We start from the raw sequence: 16,579 nt of genomic DNA on the forward strand, positions 1-16,579 counted from the left end.
CTGATGGTGGAATGTCCAATACACATTACAAAGCAATTGATGGATGCAACCATTTAAAAATTAAAAGGAACGTGTTTTGTTTTAAGATTTTTTTAAAAAGTAGTCTGTTTCTGACATAATCAATTTTTAACATAAATTTATTATTACGTATTTTTTATGGGAAATAAGCCACAATTTTACTAAAAAATGAATAATTTTTAAGTAAGTTTTATTTTTTTTACAATAAATTCATTTTTTAGTAAAATTGTGGCTTATTTCCCATAAAAAATACGTAATTATAAAAATGCCACAAGGAAATAGCTTCAGAACAACATCAATTTATTATATAGATTTGCATCATACGTATAAAAATTAATAAGTAAATATAATGTTTGTATTCGGTATCCTTTATTTTGGTTAATACGGTATAGCGTCAATTGCTCGGTTCATATGCAGCAAACCACATGAAAAACTTTCCCATTATATTTAAAAAAACATTAAGTCTACTTATTTTCTACATTGTCTAATTGGGTCAAATGGATAGAGAGATAAGTAATTTAATAGTTCATTTACTTCTTCACACAGAAAGTAACAGGAAACTGTCTTCTTAAATTACGCTACATCAAAGACTAGATTATAATATCCATTTACTTAATTAGAGTTACATAAATTACAGGGTTCATTTCAATACATTTACGAAATACGTCGTTTTGGTCCTGGATCCAGCGTACCAAATAAAAGATTATAATATAGAAGGTTAAAAGTTTGTTCATAGCTTAACGGCTTCGAGCCGGACAAACGTTGATGTATGGGAACACTGGAATAGGGGAATCTTTAATTGTGGAGTCATAAGGGGGCATCCATAAACTACGTCGTAAAAAATTTGGACTTTTTAATACCCTCCCTCCCTCCCTTCCGTCGTAATTCGTCGGTTACAGACGAACCCCCCCCCATGTCGACGACGTCATTGCAGTACACGACCCCCCTTTCAGTGATTTAAAAAAATTCAATGTTATTTCTGTTTTTTTTAATCAACCTTGAAACTTTATTTGCGAATGTATCACAACAAGAACAATTAAGGGGGTAGGCGCAAAATCTTGGTCCAATGCTATTTAAATGCATTCTTTTTTCGAATCCTGAGAAATCTAATAAATATATTTGAAGAATGTAAACGCAGAATGAAAGATTACATTATTACCGAGGGCTGAAAGTCCCTTAGAATAAACAAAAGGTTTCTTTTGAATGAAATTTTTGAACTTAAAAATCAGACTAAATATTTTTTTATCCCTGTAACTTATTAAAGTAAACATTATAGATGTTTTCAGAAACTTTTGGTCCTCGGTAATAATGTAATCTCTCAATCTGCGTTTAAATTTTTCAAAAATTTTTATTAGTTTTCTGAGCATTCGAAAAAAATGAATGCATTTAAATAGCATTGGATCAAGATTTTGCTTATAAATCTTCTCTAAGTATAAATACGACTTACTACTAAATATAACACAATATTTTATTTCCATTCATTCTTTCAGAACTATTTTTCCACACACAGTATGCAGCACATAAATAAACTAACAATTGAATATTGTTTGCTTCCAAACATTTTTCTGTATATAGAAGCGCTTGTTTAAACTCAAAGAACAATGTCTTACTGTTTGTTGTCCTGTGCTAAACTTTTGCAAAAGTGCTACCTAATATTATTTTAATGTGACTGTGACTGATAAATACGAAATTTATGTGATAAAAGTATAAGAGAATTCTTTTTAATTTTAACAAAGGTGTATTTATTCGTAAACGTTTTGTTTTATTTTCAATTTCATTTCAAAAACTATAGGTACGTTTTTATATGAATATCTGATACTTTAATGCTGGTAAAAGCTAGTAAAAAATTATATTTATAGAGACAATAGCGACAAATTTAAATATACCAATATATTAAACGACGTCGAATGTGCACTCATACCCCCCACCCCCCTGTCGTATATCGTCGAAATAAGCAAGCCCCCCTCCCTCCCTCTTCTCAACGACGTAGTTTATGGATGACCCCTAAACGTGTCATCCTGACAAGTTTATGATTGTGAAAAATAGCAGGCTGTTTTTAAGTTTATTCAATAGCCAACGTTATATTATAATATAAGAAAAAATGTTTGTCCGACAAAAATGCGGGGCATTTTAACTAGTCCGACACGTAGAACATGTCTAATGACAGGAATTATGTTGGTGCTAAATAGCTATCTGATTTTTGCATGAGAGTATAGTCAAAAAGATTAAAAAAGAATGTATGTGTACTTTGTACGCACGTAAGAAGTTATACTTCTATTTATAATTTCAACGAAATAAATATACTAAACAGTTACAATACCAAAAATTAACAATAATTACCAAAAATTAACCAAAACTTAACAATAGCAAAAATTAAAAAAATAAAAAAAAAATATGAATCGTCTATGATTCGAACCCGCGATCTCTCGATCTCTGGTCCAATGCTATACCAACCGAGCTATCAAACCCCGTGCTATTGACGTGTCCGATATACGATATAATTACACATCACGGTGACAAATAGATCAAAGTGAAGTATAAAAATAGATATTTTATTATCTTACGCCGGAGGAAGACAAATCCAAAGACATAAAAAATATAATAAATCATACATTTACTAAGAACACTAATATATTTAATGACTTATTTGCGCTGATACATACATAATTTGAAAGATTAGCAACGAACTACATACTGTCTGTCTGCGCATGCGCCAGGCAATTATAAAATTTCACCCTCGATCGTAAAGAAGTATAACTTCAAAATGAATTGGAAGTTCTGTCTGACAAAATTCATGGGAAGTTTTCGTAGTCCGACGTTCGAAACTGTCTATATCTTACAGGTTTCGAACGTCGGACTACGAAAACTTCCCATAAATTTTTTCGGACAGAACTTTTAATTGATTTGTTACTCTTTCATTAAACTCTCATGCAAAAATCAGACTGTTATTTATCACCAACGTAATTCCTGTCATTTGACATGTTCTATGTGGAATGTTCTTTAATTGTGGAACGTGATAAACGTGTCATCCTGACAAGTTTCTGATTGTGAAAAATAGCAGGCTGTTTTTAAATTTATTCAATAGCCAACGTTATATAATATAAAAATATAATACACGAAAAAATGTTTGTCCGACAAAAATTCTGGGCATTTTTACCAGTCCGACACGTAGAACATGTAAAATGACAGGAATTATGTTGGTGATAAATAGCAGTCTGATTTTTGCATGAAAGTTTAATGAAAGGGTAAAATATCAATTGGAAGTTCTGTCCGACAAAATTTATGGTAAGTTTTCGTAGTCCGACGTTCGAAACTGTCTATATCTTACAGGTTTCGAACGTCAGACTACGAAAACTTCCCATGAATTTTTTCGGACAGAACTTCCAATTGATGTTTTACCCTTTCATTAAACTCTCATGCAAAAAACAAACTGCTATTAATCACCAACATAATTCCTGTCATTTGACATATTCTACATGTCGGACTGGTTAAAATGCCCAACATTTTTGTCGGACAAACATTTTTTTGTATATTATATAACGTTGGCTATTGAATAAACTTAAAAACATCCAGCAATTTTTCACAATCATAAACTTGTCAGGATGCCGCGTTTCAAAATTTAATCATGTTCCACAATTAAAGATTACCCTGTTTCAGTGTTTCCATACATCAAAGTTTGTCCGACTAGACACCGTTAAGCTATGAACAAATTTTCAGCTTGCTATTAATAACGCTTGCTTTAATTTGGTACGCGGGATCTAGGACTATTTGGTGTCCTTGCTTTAATTAATCTCGATTTACTTAATTTTCGAAACGTGGCTGTTACTGTATATTTCAGACTTTTTTTCATGTGCCTGCAATATCATGCGGATTGCTAAGTGTCATTTTTCTAGTAAGACTTGAGCTTGAGATAGCAAACCTGATATGGTTTCTACCAGGATAATTGTTTTGTAGAAAATAGTCAGAATTTGTAACTATTCACTATTCGTAACTAAAAAACTGGACGAACTGCGATGGGAAGAGAACGGCAAGGCACAGAAAGCAGAAGACTCAGATACCAGTTAGTAGGATCAAAACAAAAAGTGAAGAGACAAACGAAAAGGTAGTCACATAGTAGGAAAAGCGATTCAACGAGTATATCAAAGAACAAAAGAAGACAACAATCTTTCTCACAAGTACTCCAGGCGGAGCAACAGCGTTACCCGAGTATTACAGTCATACACGGGCTTGGTAGCTATACCATCCGAATGTTCGGTTCACGAGAAAGGCAAACATTTGCCAGCGTGGAAAGCTAGTCGTCATCATCATTTTCATTGCCTTATCCCTATGCAGGGTCGGTTTCCCTAAATGCATTTCTACATACAGTTCTATCTTGGGTCATATCCCCATTTACCAACATGTCCTGCCCAGGCGTCTCCCCTGGTCTTCTTTGATCTTCCTCTCCTACTCCTTCCAGGAATCTGCACTTCACAAATTCTTCTTATTGGGTGATTAACATCTCGACGTTAACCATGACCAAACCATCTTAACCTATGATCTTTCATTTTGGAATCAATTGGTGCCACGCCTAGACTTCCTCTAATACACTAATTTTTAATTTTATCCTCTTTTGCCACTCCACTTATCCATCTAAGCATTCTCATTTCCGCCACATGCATTTGTTGTTCCTCTTTCTTTTTCACTGCCCAACATTCAGTTTCGTACACCATAGCCGGTTTTATGGCTATTTTCTAGAATTTTCCCTTCAGCTTCATGGGAAGTTTTCTGTCACACAACACACCACTCATTTCCTCTCACTTCATCCATCCAGCCCTAATCCTACTGCATGCATCTCCATCTATTTCTCCATTACTCTGTAATACCGATCCTAGGTACTTAACACTATTGCTTTTCTTTTACAATCATTTCGCCATCCAAAGATATCATTTTATTTGTAGTAACTCTATCTTTAAATGAACATGCCAAATACTCTGTTTTTGTTCTACTAAGTTTTAAACCTTTTTCCTCCAAGGCTTGTCTCCACTGTTCCAGTTTTTGTTCTCTAAGTATCTTTCACTATTTCCTACTAACACTACATCATCAGCATACATTAAGTACCATGGAATGTTACGCTGTAGGTTCGCTGTTATCTGGTCCAAAACTAATGACAATAAATAAGGACTAAACACCGAGCCTTGGTGCAATCCTACTTTCACATGAAATTATCAGTCTCTCCCACACCTGTCCCAACACTAGTCGTTACTCCCTCATACATATCTCTCACAATCTTTACATATTCACCAGGAACTCCTTTCTTATCGAGTGCTCACCACAGAATCTGTAGAAGAACTCAACCATATGCTTTCTCAATCTAAGATCAATGAATACCATATGAGCGTTTGTTTCTTTATTCCTGTATTTTTCCATCAATTGCCTTATAATAAAAATTGCATCTGTTGTTGATCTGTCCTGCATAAAGCCAAATTGATTATCGTATATTTCGGTTTCTTCACGTATCCGTCTATGAATTACTCTCTCCCATATTTTCATGGTGTGTCTAAGTAGTTTTATAGCCCTGTGTGGAAAGCTTGTGATCAAGCCAAAAACCACGACCACTCGCTACCTAGACTAAACATTTGGAGATCGTTCTAGAGGGCAAACATTGCAAAATGCCACCCCTACTAAAGCGGCATTACCGCCGAAAGGCGTCTAGAATGTCCATTTTCCCAGGGCATCCACGATCAAAAAACCGTAAAGTCTCCCCAACGTTATGCTTGCGATTGGAGGGAGTAGAACTGACTTGGAGATCAAGGAAGTATCGTCTCCATGATGAGTGACAGGTCTCCTTTGAAACGAAAAACAGGGTTTTCCAAAAAATTCTTTAATTTCATTCAGTGCAATAACCTTTTAGCTTAATATAACGATACCAGCTATTTTCCAACTTCTTTATGACGTCAGAATAATACGATTCTGAAAGCTTTGTAAAATAGGCATTTGTTTTATCAAATATCTCTTCGTTCCAGCTGATTTTTTTATTTACGGGCCATTTCTTCAGATCTGGAAACACAATAATCAGAAGGGGTCAAATCAGGAGAATAAGCCGGATGAGAAAACAATTCGAAGCCTAACTCATGTATTATTGCCATTGTCGTAACGCTCTTGTAAGCCGGTGCATTATGTTGGAGAAACAACACTTGTTTCTTTTGCATATTGGGCCATTTCTTAATGAGATGCTGCTTCAACTTGACCAATAATGCACAATAATATTTGGCTATTGAAAGTTTTACTATTTTCAAGATAGTGAGAGAAAATTATGCCTTTGCAATCACAAAATGCAGTAGCTATAACCTCCGATGCATTAAGCTAGTTTTGACCACTTCGGTCCACTGCCGTGGGTTCATTATGTTCTCTGGTGTGTAGTAGTACACGTCAAATTTATGCTGCTGTCAAAAATATACTATGTAATGGCTGCATCCCGCTAAAATTTGACATGTTTGCCTAAAAAAGGTTCTAGAACTACTGTTTTTTAAGATCGCAGAGCCCATAACGGAGAAAGAGGTTACTTATCAGAACCATCAGATATTTAGAAACGAAGATGGTACATGAAAAAAAAAACGAAAATGGGCAACTTATAAACTGACGGATTATCTGCAGAACACTGGGCTAAAGACCGAATATCTCTTCTGAGAAATCTACGATAATTTTTAACTAGATATTGAAATCAACACATAAAATTGTTACTTATATAACAATTAAAGTGCATTTCAAATATTTTTTTATATTTTTAAAACATTAATATTTGTAAAATTTAAACGTAATTCGTGTATTTCATAAATGAGTGTAAAAAAGTATTTATTCAGGAGGATAAAGTTCACACTACAGTACGGAACTTGCATATTTTTTTATTACATAATAATGTTTAGTTTTGTTTAAAAATGAGATTTCCAAAATTTCATGCTTCAAAAACTCATAATAACTTAGAAGTACAAATTTAAAATCTTCTGCGTATTTAAAATAGTTCAAACGACCGTGACGTCACATAATCATACTTTATTTATGTTTATGGTTATATTTATATTTTAATGACATTTATCGTATGTCATTGTAATAATATATACCAGTTTGTTGAGGTTGGAAAATCCATCAAAATATTTATAAAACTGAATGTCAGTCAAAACAAATGCCAAACCTATTGAATTAATGGCGAGGACATCCAATACTACAATTATATGACGTCACGACCAATGAGGGCGCGTTTTGGGCTGGCTGGTATAATTTGAATTTTTAATCGTCTTTAGAGGCCAAACGAAAGACAAAAAAACTTTTTTTCTTTGATATAATATGTTTTAAATTATGTTCTGTTGTGATTTATAGCATTTTTTCGAATTTAAAATTTTATGCAAGTTCCCTATTATTTTTGGGCGACAAACATTGCGCATTAACATTTTTACCAAAGCATGCTAAAAAGTTTAATAATGAACATTAATTACCCTACGACGGGAGGAGGTAGAGGCATATTTCTGGGCACCTTATCTCCTATGATATGAACACAGTGTTGAGGAAAAAACCCCACTTGAAATCCCCGTTTTCCCCTCCACCACATTGATTCCCCTGGACTAGCCATGTCTATCACTGAGATCATGTCGCCGACTTCTAGGTTCAATTCGTCTCGAGCCTGAAAAAAACATTAACGAGAATAGACAATTACTCGATCATTCTATACTCTAATTTTGTCTTGTACATTTGGCACAGATAACACATACAAAAACATGTAGAAATCAAAATTGATATACTTGGCCTCAATCTTGTAGGTTACAGAATGTGTAATGGTTGAAAAATCTGAGGGAGATCGGAGACAAATCTGAGAAACAAAAATCAAACTGAATGTATCAGCTATCATGGAGCTACTAACACTTTGCACCGATAACACTCATTTTCAACTCTATAATGATTTCTAACAAAATTTCGGATTAGCTATGGGCTCATCCGTATCTCCATTATTAGCAGATGTATTTATGGAGGATTTCGAATAAAACATTGTACACAAACAAGGCAAAAAACTTTACAATGTGGTGGAGATATATTTAGATGATGTTATCTCCATTTGGCCTCACGGATCAGAAGCATTGAATAAACTGACATACATCAACAATAAAGAAGAATTTATCAAATTCACCACGGAACAAGAAACCAATAATAATTCACATCCTTTCCTGGATGTGCTAATTACAAAAGAAGAAGAGCACAAAGTCTACAGAAAACCAACCTACACCAACGGATATTTAAATTACCCCTCCAACCACAACGTAAACATCAAAAAAGGAAAAAGGAATTCAATCAAATTCTTATATTACATAGCCGGAAGCATTTGTTTTAATGAAAATGCATTTCAGGAAGAAAAAAACCTACTAAAAACGGTTTCGACTAAAAATGGCTACCCATTGACATTTATAAACAAGGAATTCCACAAGATTTAAGAAAAGAAACAACAAAACCCCAAAAGCATTCCAGACAACCTCACACGACGGCACTCAAAACAGACAACAATACCATATGAAAAGGGCTTATCAGAAAAATTGAAAACCATAGCCTTTCCGAGACTAGGTTCTGATGTCATATTCGTGTTAAGCAACCCCAAAACCCCCCAGGTAATCCGTTTGTATCAATTTAGTGCCGAAAACCCTGAAACCCCAGAAGATTACGTGCCTCAGCTGCGAGCCTGCATACCAGGTAAACCGGGGAGCGGTTCTGATGACCTATGTTCAGGTATCCTAAAAACCCTCCGTTCCAGATGACGTGTCTTAGCAGTAACCCTGGTGCATTGGGGTCGGTTCTAATTACGTATTCGTGTTCAGTGACCCAAAAAAAACCCCGAATAACAAAAGCTGCATTTTTCTATTGTAAACTTCTTTCCGGACATCATCCTGAACATAATGCAAAAAGTTGCAAATCTCTAGGTGCTGTATTTAAAAATCGATTTATTCCGTGCTTTTGGTCTATTAGGATTCATAGTTTCAAATAATGTAACAACCCCCACATCACATACAACACGAAAAACATTTTTGTAACTGTAAATCTGGATTCTAAACAAAACCGAAATAAAGTGTTATGGCCATCGAAAGGATATTATATTATATTGGAGGATCAGTTGCAGAGCTAAAAAAATGGATAACACGAAGAAATTAAAAGGAGAATGAAACTAACTAAGAATGTGCTGGAAGATATACAGAAGAAAAACGACAAACGAAAATTCTAGGTGCACCACTGCTCCAATAGGAAAGAGAAAAAGAGGAAGACCCAGGAGGTAGTGGAGTGTAGAAGTAGACAAGGTAATGGAAAGACAAGACTTACAGGCACCAACTTAATGTAGAGCAATTCTTTACCTGCGAAACGTATCGCCGAACACTATAGGCGGCTGCGACTGCAGGAGTATTAATCGATCTGCTTTCTTCACTTGGTACCAGCAATCTATGACCTTTGTTGTCCATCTGCAACCAGTTCAGCACGGGACCGCAATTGACCGAATTGTCGGCTATCTTGCTGAAACGTTCCAAGTAGAGGATGAGTTTTGTCTGAAACAAATAAAAATTATAGTCAATTAAACGGAAAAGCAAAAATATAACTGTCAAAATGTTGTTAACCTAATTATTTGATAGTGTAGGAAGTAATTTATGATATTTAAGAAAATTAGGCGTTATTTATGAAAAAATTAAAATTTGTCTACTCTTAGAACACGATCATCATCATAAACAATAATCTGCTGCTGTCGATAAACGTAAGAAAATTGAACAGACTCAATCGTGTTGTTTGAAAAACTTTTGTAAGATTTGACAATCCTCCTATACAAGAGTGATAATTTTTTGTAATAATGGAAACTTGAACTAATGCTTCCACGAACGACGCAGAGAAAAAGAAACATTCTTAGAAAGGCTGACGATAGTACTGGAATATATAGATTCTATATAGATAAGAGATCATCTTAATGAGTGGTTTTAATGAATGAGTTGGAAAAAAGGACTTCTGATCTTGGGGAATTGTGTAGCAAATTACATTGACATAAGAATTATGTCAGGATCCTTCATTGTTATATCAGGCATGGCTTTTTCAAACACAAAGGAATTCATATGTAAATATAGTTGGACTCAGCCAACAAAGAAAGTTAAATGGGTTATTGACTATGTAATTCTAGGGGCAGATTCAATAGTTTCGACTATATTACGTCGGTGTGATTCCTCTCATGAGGATGGGATTTGTATTTTTGTCTAGTTATACTATCACAATTTCCTTTTCATATACAGGGTGAGGCAAATAAAGGGCCTATTAGAAATATCTCGAGAACTAAAGGCAACAGAATCATGAAAATTGGAATAACGGGGTTTTGAAGGATGATCTATTAAATGAAAATATTTTCATCTCTTTGCAACTTCCGGTTATACCGGAAGTTGCTTATAACTTCGTTTTTTTAAATGGGACACACTGTATATTTTTACATTTTTGGATTCTCTTCGATGTCTTCTTTCTTAAAATATGAGGTTTTGTAATATTATACAGGGTATTTTAAAAGATAATTACGTTTTTTTATTAATTTCGTAGCAACATTCACACCCTGTAGAATTGTAGTAGTTTGACTATCCTAAACTAGGCTAATAGAAAAAATGAGGTCAGAGAACAAAAAAATACGTGTTTAATAGTTTTCAAAAATCGATCGAATAATACTAAACACGACACCCTACGGAGAGGGGGTGGGGGTAAATTAAAAATTTTAAATACGAACTCTGTGATATTTCGCGAAATGAACATCAGATCGTAAAACTACAAAATACACGTATTCAATATTTTTGAAAAATATATTGAATGACACCAAACACGACCCCCCAAAAAGGTGGGGTGGGGGTTACTTTAAAATCTTAAATAGGAGCCACCAATTTTTATTGCAGATTTGGATACTTGACGTAAAAATAAGCAACTTTTATTTACATTTTTTCCAATTATGGATAATACGATTGTTGGAAACGGAAATTAAATTAAAAAATGGAGAGTCCCACACTTTATGGAAAACTTAACTTATTTTTTCTGGTTTTAGCACATACTCTTCACAATCCAATAGGTTCCCATAACGCTCGAGTGACTGCAAATTTAGCATACTTTCCTTCCCTACTATGAGGATTTATTGATGAAAACCATGGCTAGTTGTTAACGCACATAACTTTTTTATTTTCCAATATAGGCAAATGAATCAAGAAAGAAAATGTTAAGAAAGCCTAAGGCTATAATTTAGTTTTAATTTCAATATTTTGTATATGCTAGAATATTCCACAGGGTGTTCCGAACTTTAAGAAAAAAACACAATATGATTGTTACACCCGGTATAAAATGACATTTACCTGTCTAGAAACAATATTATTACACCCATATTCTTAAATAATAAGGCTATAACATACTAAAAGAATCACTCAAATCGGACAACAGGTTTAGGAAATCCGAGACATCAAACATGTCCCATTTTTAAGGTGTTAGGCTAATTTTGCCGGTGTATGTAGCATTGGGTGACAATGTTGGTCTTTTCAAGCCTCTGTTGTTTTCTATGACTTGTTCTATTTAATTCTTTTTTTCGTTTTTATCGAAAGTTTTCCTTTTTATTTTTTGATGTCACATTTTAGTTCTCTTCAAATTGTTTTATTTAATTCTACGTATTCTGGACTACGGTTTGCTTTCTATTAGTAGTTGTCTTCTTTCCTTCATTAGTTTCTTAGTTTCGTACTAATTTTGTCTTCTTTAGTTCATGTTTTCTTTTCAACCGGTAAACCGCCTTCGAGGTTTTTATTTTTGTTTGTGTTAACGTCGTCAATTTGGTCCTGATTATTAGTCCAACTAATGAAGCTTAAAATAGGAGAAAACCTCGCAATTTTTACAGAATGGATCTATTTGCTTGAAAATTTGAGAATAAGTAATGGATAGTCCAAGAATCAAAATCTATATGATGCCAAAAGGCGCTTTTGCCATGGGGGTGGTTGCCACCCCATCTCGGGGGTGGAAATTTTTTATTATATTTTGACCGCGAAAATTGGTAAAAACATTCATTCTTAGCAAAAAACGTTCTATACATTTTTTTGATAAAATTAATAGTTTTCGATTTATTCGCTTTCGAAAGTGTTAGTTTTATATCCAAAAAATCGATGTTTTTAACAAGTTTTCTGCTAATAACTCCAAAAGTTTTCGTTTTATCAAAACAACTTTACTTAACAAAAATGTACCTTTAGAAAAAATAAACAAAACCGATTTTTTAAATTTTCTTTAAGACCAATAGTAATCGAGCTATACTTTATTATATGTTAGCTCTTCTTCGTCAAATGCTAAATATTGTAGTTTCAAAGACAAAAGACAGGAAAACTATGCATTTTTCGAGGATAACTTGTTTAAACTAGTTTAAAGTATTTAAAAATATCTATCTCCAGAAATAAAAAAAGTCTCTAGCTCAAAAATTAAGTGACTTAAAATGTCAGTCCCTATTTTTTTAACGAAAAAGTGATCGGAAGCAACCTCTTAATCACCACCCTAATTAAAATTAGTCATTACCCTTATTTGGTCTTCTTTATTTATGTATTATTAATAGGTTCTAGAAGTTTGACCAGCTTAGAATGATTAGTTTAAAAAAAAAATGGAGTTAAAAGCGGATAACGAATTTTTGTAGTTTGGAAATAATGGCCTTTTCTTCAGAATAGAAAGATTAGCATCAAAGATACGAAAAAATGTTTAAATATAAAACTGTAGCTTATTTAATTCTCAAGAAACTGGTTTGCAAAAATTTTTTCTAGAGCAAAAATTGAGTGAGCTATTGACAAATAAAAACTTGTAATAACATACAAAAACTAGCTTTACCAACCCTTTCAAAGTCCCCTCTTTTTGCGACTGAGGATTTAAAAAAGATTTAATATTAATAGTCTTATAGATCTTGTAAAAACCTACAAAATTATTTTTTACCAAACTTTCTAAGATAAAAAATAAAAAAAGTTACGGTTAAAAAGTCAATATATTTTTTTGAAAAAATAAAGGAGAAATCCAATTGGAACCATAATAATGTAAGTTAGCGGTGATTTTAGTCATCGGCGTTATTCATTCTTCTTTATTTATGTATTATTAATAGTTTCTAGAAGTTTGACTGGCTTAGAAATAATAAGTTTTTAAAAAACTGGAGTTAAAAGCGAATAACGAATTTTTGTAGTTTGGTAAAAATGCCATTTTCTTCAGAATATAAAGATTAGCATCAGAGATACGAAAAAATGTTTAAATATGAAATTGTAGGTTATTTAATTCCCAAGAACTTGGTTTGAAAAAAATTTTTCTACGGCCAAAATTGAGTAAATCGTAAACGAGTATTATCGAAAAACATTGATTTTTTCGATATAAAACTAACACTTTCAATAGCGAATAAATCGAAAACTATTAATTTTATCAAAAAAATGTATAGAACATTTTTTGCTTGGAATGAATGTTTTTATCAACTTTTGCGGTCAAAATATAAAAAAATATTTCCACCCCGGAGATGGGGTGGCAACCACCCCAATGGTAAAAGCGCCTTTCGGCATCATATAGATTTTGATCCTTGGACTATCTACTACTTATTCTCAAATTTTCAAGCAAATCGATCCATTCTGTAAAAATTGCAAGGTGAAAAGCTTCGGTTCCTGGACTATATGTGGAAGATCTGGGAACCTGGGTGGATGACAAAAATGACCAAAGCAAAGAAATTAAAGTCCGAATTGAACCTGCAAGGCAAACATTTATAAAAATGAAGACACTGCTTACAAACAAACAAAGACCTTCAGTTGCCTCTCAGATTGAGGGCTCTAAGATGCTACATATTTTCTATATTGCTATAAGCTTGGACATTGAAGAGACAACACATAAGAAGAATACAAGCGTTCGAAATGTGGTATTACAGAAGAATATTGAAAATTCAGTGGGTTCAAAGGATTACCAATGTTGAAGTGATACGACGTTTAAATAAGGAGTTAGAAATTATGAAAAGTATAAAAACTAGAAAACTGGAATATTTGGGTCACATTACCAGAGGAGAAAAATATGAGTTACTGAGAATTATTATGCAAGGAAGGATCCAAGGAAGAAGAAGCATAGGAAGAAGACGCATCGCCTGGCTGAGGAACCTTAGAGAATGGTTTAACTGTAGTTCATTACAACTATTCAGAGCAGCAGCCAACAAAGTGACCATAGCCATTATGATATCCAACCTCTTATAGGAGAGGGAACTTTAAGAAGAAGAATGTGGAAGATCTTATTCAAACTTACTCGCTAAGTACCAAGTACACATAAATTACACAGTACATATAAATCTACGTCTTAAATATCAAAGAAGAAGGGTTAATAGAATCATTATACTTTTAATTAAAAAAGCATTTTACATTTTCCTCAGTAATAACCTCAGTCTTTGGATATAAACTCTATTTCTCTTTAGAACAATACAACCATAAAAGCGTCACATTGATAACCGACGCCCCATTAAACTTTTTGACTGTTATTAGCCGACGTTACCATTGTCACCGCGACTCTGGTGTACCTCGCTCGCATCAGAGTGTATAATATAGTTCCTATCTGTCTCGAAAATGCTCGAATATTCTGGAGTTTCCTCGTCTATATTTTCGATATGCCGCTACTTGTGGTATAATTGGAGGAGTCTGGTGCATTCTTTTCTTTTTTGCACCGAACAAAGTGAATAAGACTGCGAAATAAGTATATATTTTTTAAGAAAGGCTTGTTTCTAAGTGTCTTTCGAGAGGCTTTTTCTTCTGCACTGGCGTATCGTGAGGAGGTAATGGAAATATGTAAATGATAATATAATTTTGAATAAAGTGGTTTAGTTTAAATATTGACATTGGTGAATAGAATATTCTGGAGGTCGTAGGATACGAATCTACAAAATAGTTTTAAAGACTATAAATATTAAAAAAGAATTCGCTGTAAAACGAAATCAAGAGACGTCCTATATTTCAGTTAGTTCAGAGAGCGTCATAAACGCTCTTACTAGTTTCACTATCATTAGAGAACTTCAGAGGGTGTATATATGACTATCTCTGAGATATACACCCTATGAAGATCTCTAATGAGAGTGAAACTAGTAAGGGCGTTTATGACGCTCTCTAAACGAACTAAAATATTGGTCTCTTGATTTCGTTTTACAGGGAATTCTTTTGTATTCGTTTTATTCCTAACTGAGTATCCGGACCAAGTTTTCGTTGGAATTTTGCCACGGTAACTATGCAGGGGTTCTTCTTCTTCATGCGCCGAGTTCGATTATCGAACGTTGGCTATCAAATTGGCTATGACAATTTTGTTAACGGCAGCTCGGAAAAGGGATGCAGAGGATCTGTTGTACCATTCTCTCAGGTTTTTAAGCTATGACGTTCTTCTTCGACCTGGCCCGCTTCTTCCGTCTACCTTGCCTTGTATTATTAAATGGAGTATATTATATCTCTCTGGGTGTCGCATAATATGGCCAAAATATTAAAGTTTTCGATTTTTAACTGTTCTGACGACTTCCGTGACTTTTCCCATCCGGTGCAAAACAACTTCGTTACGAACCCTATCCACCCAACTTATTCGTAGGATTCTTCGGTATACCCAGAGTTCAAAGGCTTCCAATTTCTTGAGAAGAGTATATGTCAAAGTCCAACCTTCGACACCGTACAAAAGAGCAGAGAACACATAACATCTCACTAATCTAATTTTAAGATTCAAAGTAATGTTGTTTCCACATAAAAGTTTTTTTATCTTAAATAATGCAGCTCTGGCCTTCTCTATACGTATTCTAATTTCTTTGCTTATGTCCCAGTTCTCATTTAGATTACAACCAAGGTAGGTGATACTGTTAGTTCTCTCTAATTGTTCACCATAAGCTGTTACTACTTCCGAATGTATTGGCGTCTTACTGACAACCATCACCTTGGTCTTTGCGGTGTGTAGCTTGAGTCCATATTCATCACACGATGTGGTAATCCTATTAATCAGATGTTGAAGTTCTTCATAATTTCTCACAATTAACACCGTGTCATCCGCGTATCTCAAATTATTAATATTGACGCCATTCATTTTGATATAACATTGAGCATTATCCACTGCTTTATTGAAAACAAACTCAGAATAGATGTTAAATATTATTGGGGACAAAATGCAGCCCTGCCTTACTCCTCTTCGTATTTGAAGTTCTTCAGACGTGTCCCGGCCAATCCTGATGTTTGCACGTTGATGCCAGTAAAGATTTTTGATAATGCGTAGGTTTTTATCATCAATACCCACTTTCTGAAGAATAGCAATCATTTCAGTATGTTTTACCCGATCAAAGGCCTTCTCAAAGTCAATGAAACACATATAAACCGGATGTGCGAGATCTCTGCATCTCTGTACCATAACCTGAATACTAAATAGTGCTTCTCTTGTCCCAAGGTTATTGCGGAATCCAAACTGTGTATCACCAACCTGTTCTTCTATTTTTTGGTACATCCTAGAGTGCAAAATGTGTAGAAATATCTTTAAAACATGACTCATCAAGCTAATGGTTCGGTAGTCA

General features: G+C 33.9%; 1 protein-coding gene across 3 annotated transcripts in view; it reads right to left on the reverse strand.

Moving 5' to 3' along the window:
- LOC114337406 (GTPase-activating protein CdGAPr) overlaps nucleotides 1-16,579 on the reverse strand; it is a 697,382-nt gene that overhangs the window by 294,161 nt on the left and 386,642 nt on the right. For all 3 annotated transcript variants that reach the window (XM_028287837.2, XM_028287844.2, XM_028287832.2), the window contains exons 4-5: nucleotides 9,381-9,569; nucleotides 7,488-7,672 (exon numbers count right to left, since the gene is read on the reverse strand). In XM_028287837.2, the coding sequence (XP_028143638.2) occupies nucleotides 7,488-7,672; nucleotides 9,381-9,569 (374 nt within the window). The remainder of the gene's footprint in view (nucleotides 1-7,487; nucleotides 7,673-9,380; nucleotides 9,570-16,579) is intronic.

The sequence above is a fragment of the Diabrotica virgifera genome, chromosome 2 (assembly GCF_917563875.1).
Source record: "Diabrotica virgifera virgifera chromosome 2, PGI_DIABVI_V3a".
NCBI lineage: Eukaryota > Metazoa > Arthropoda > Insecta > Coleoptera > Chrysomelidae > Diabrotica > Diabrotica virgifera.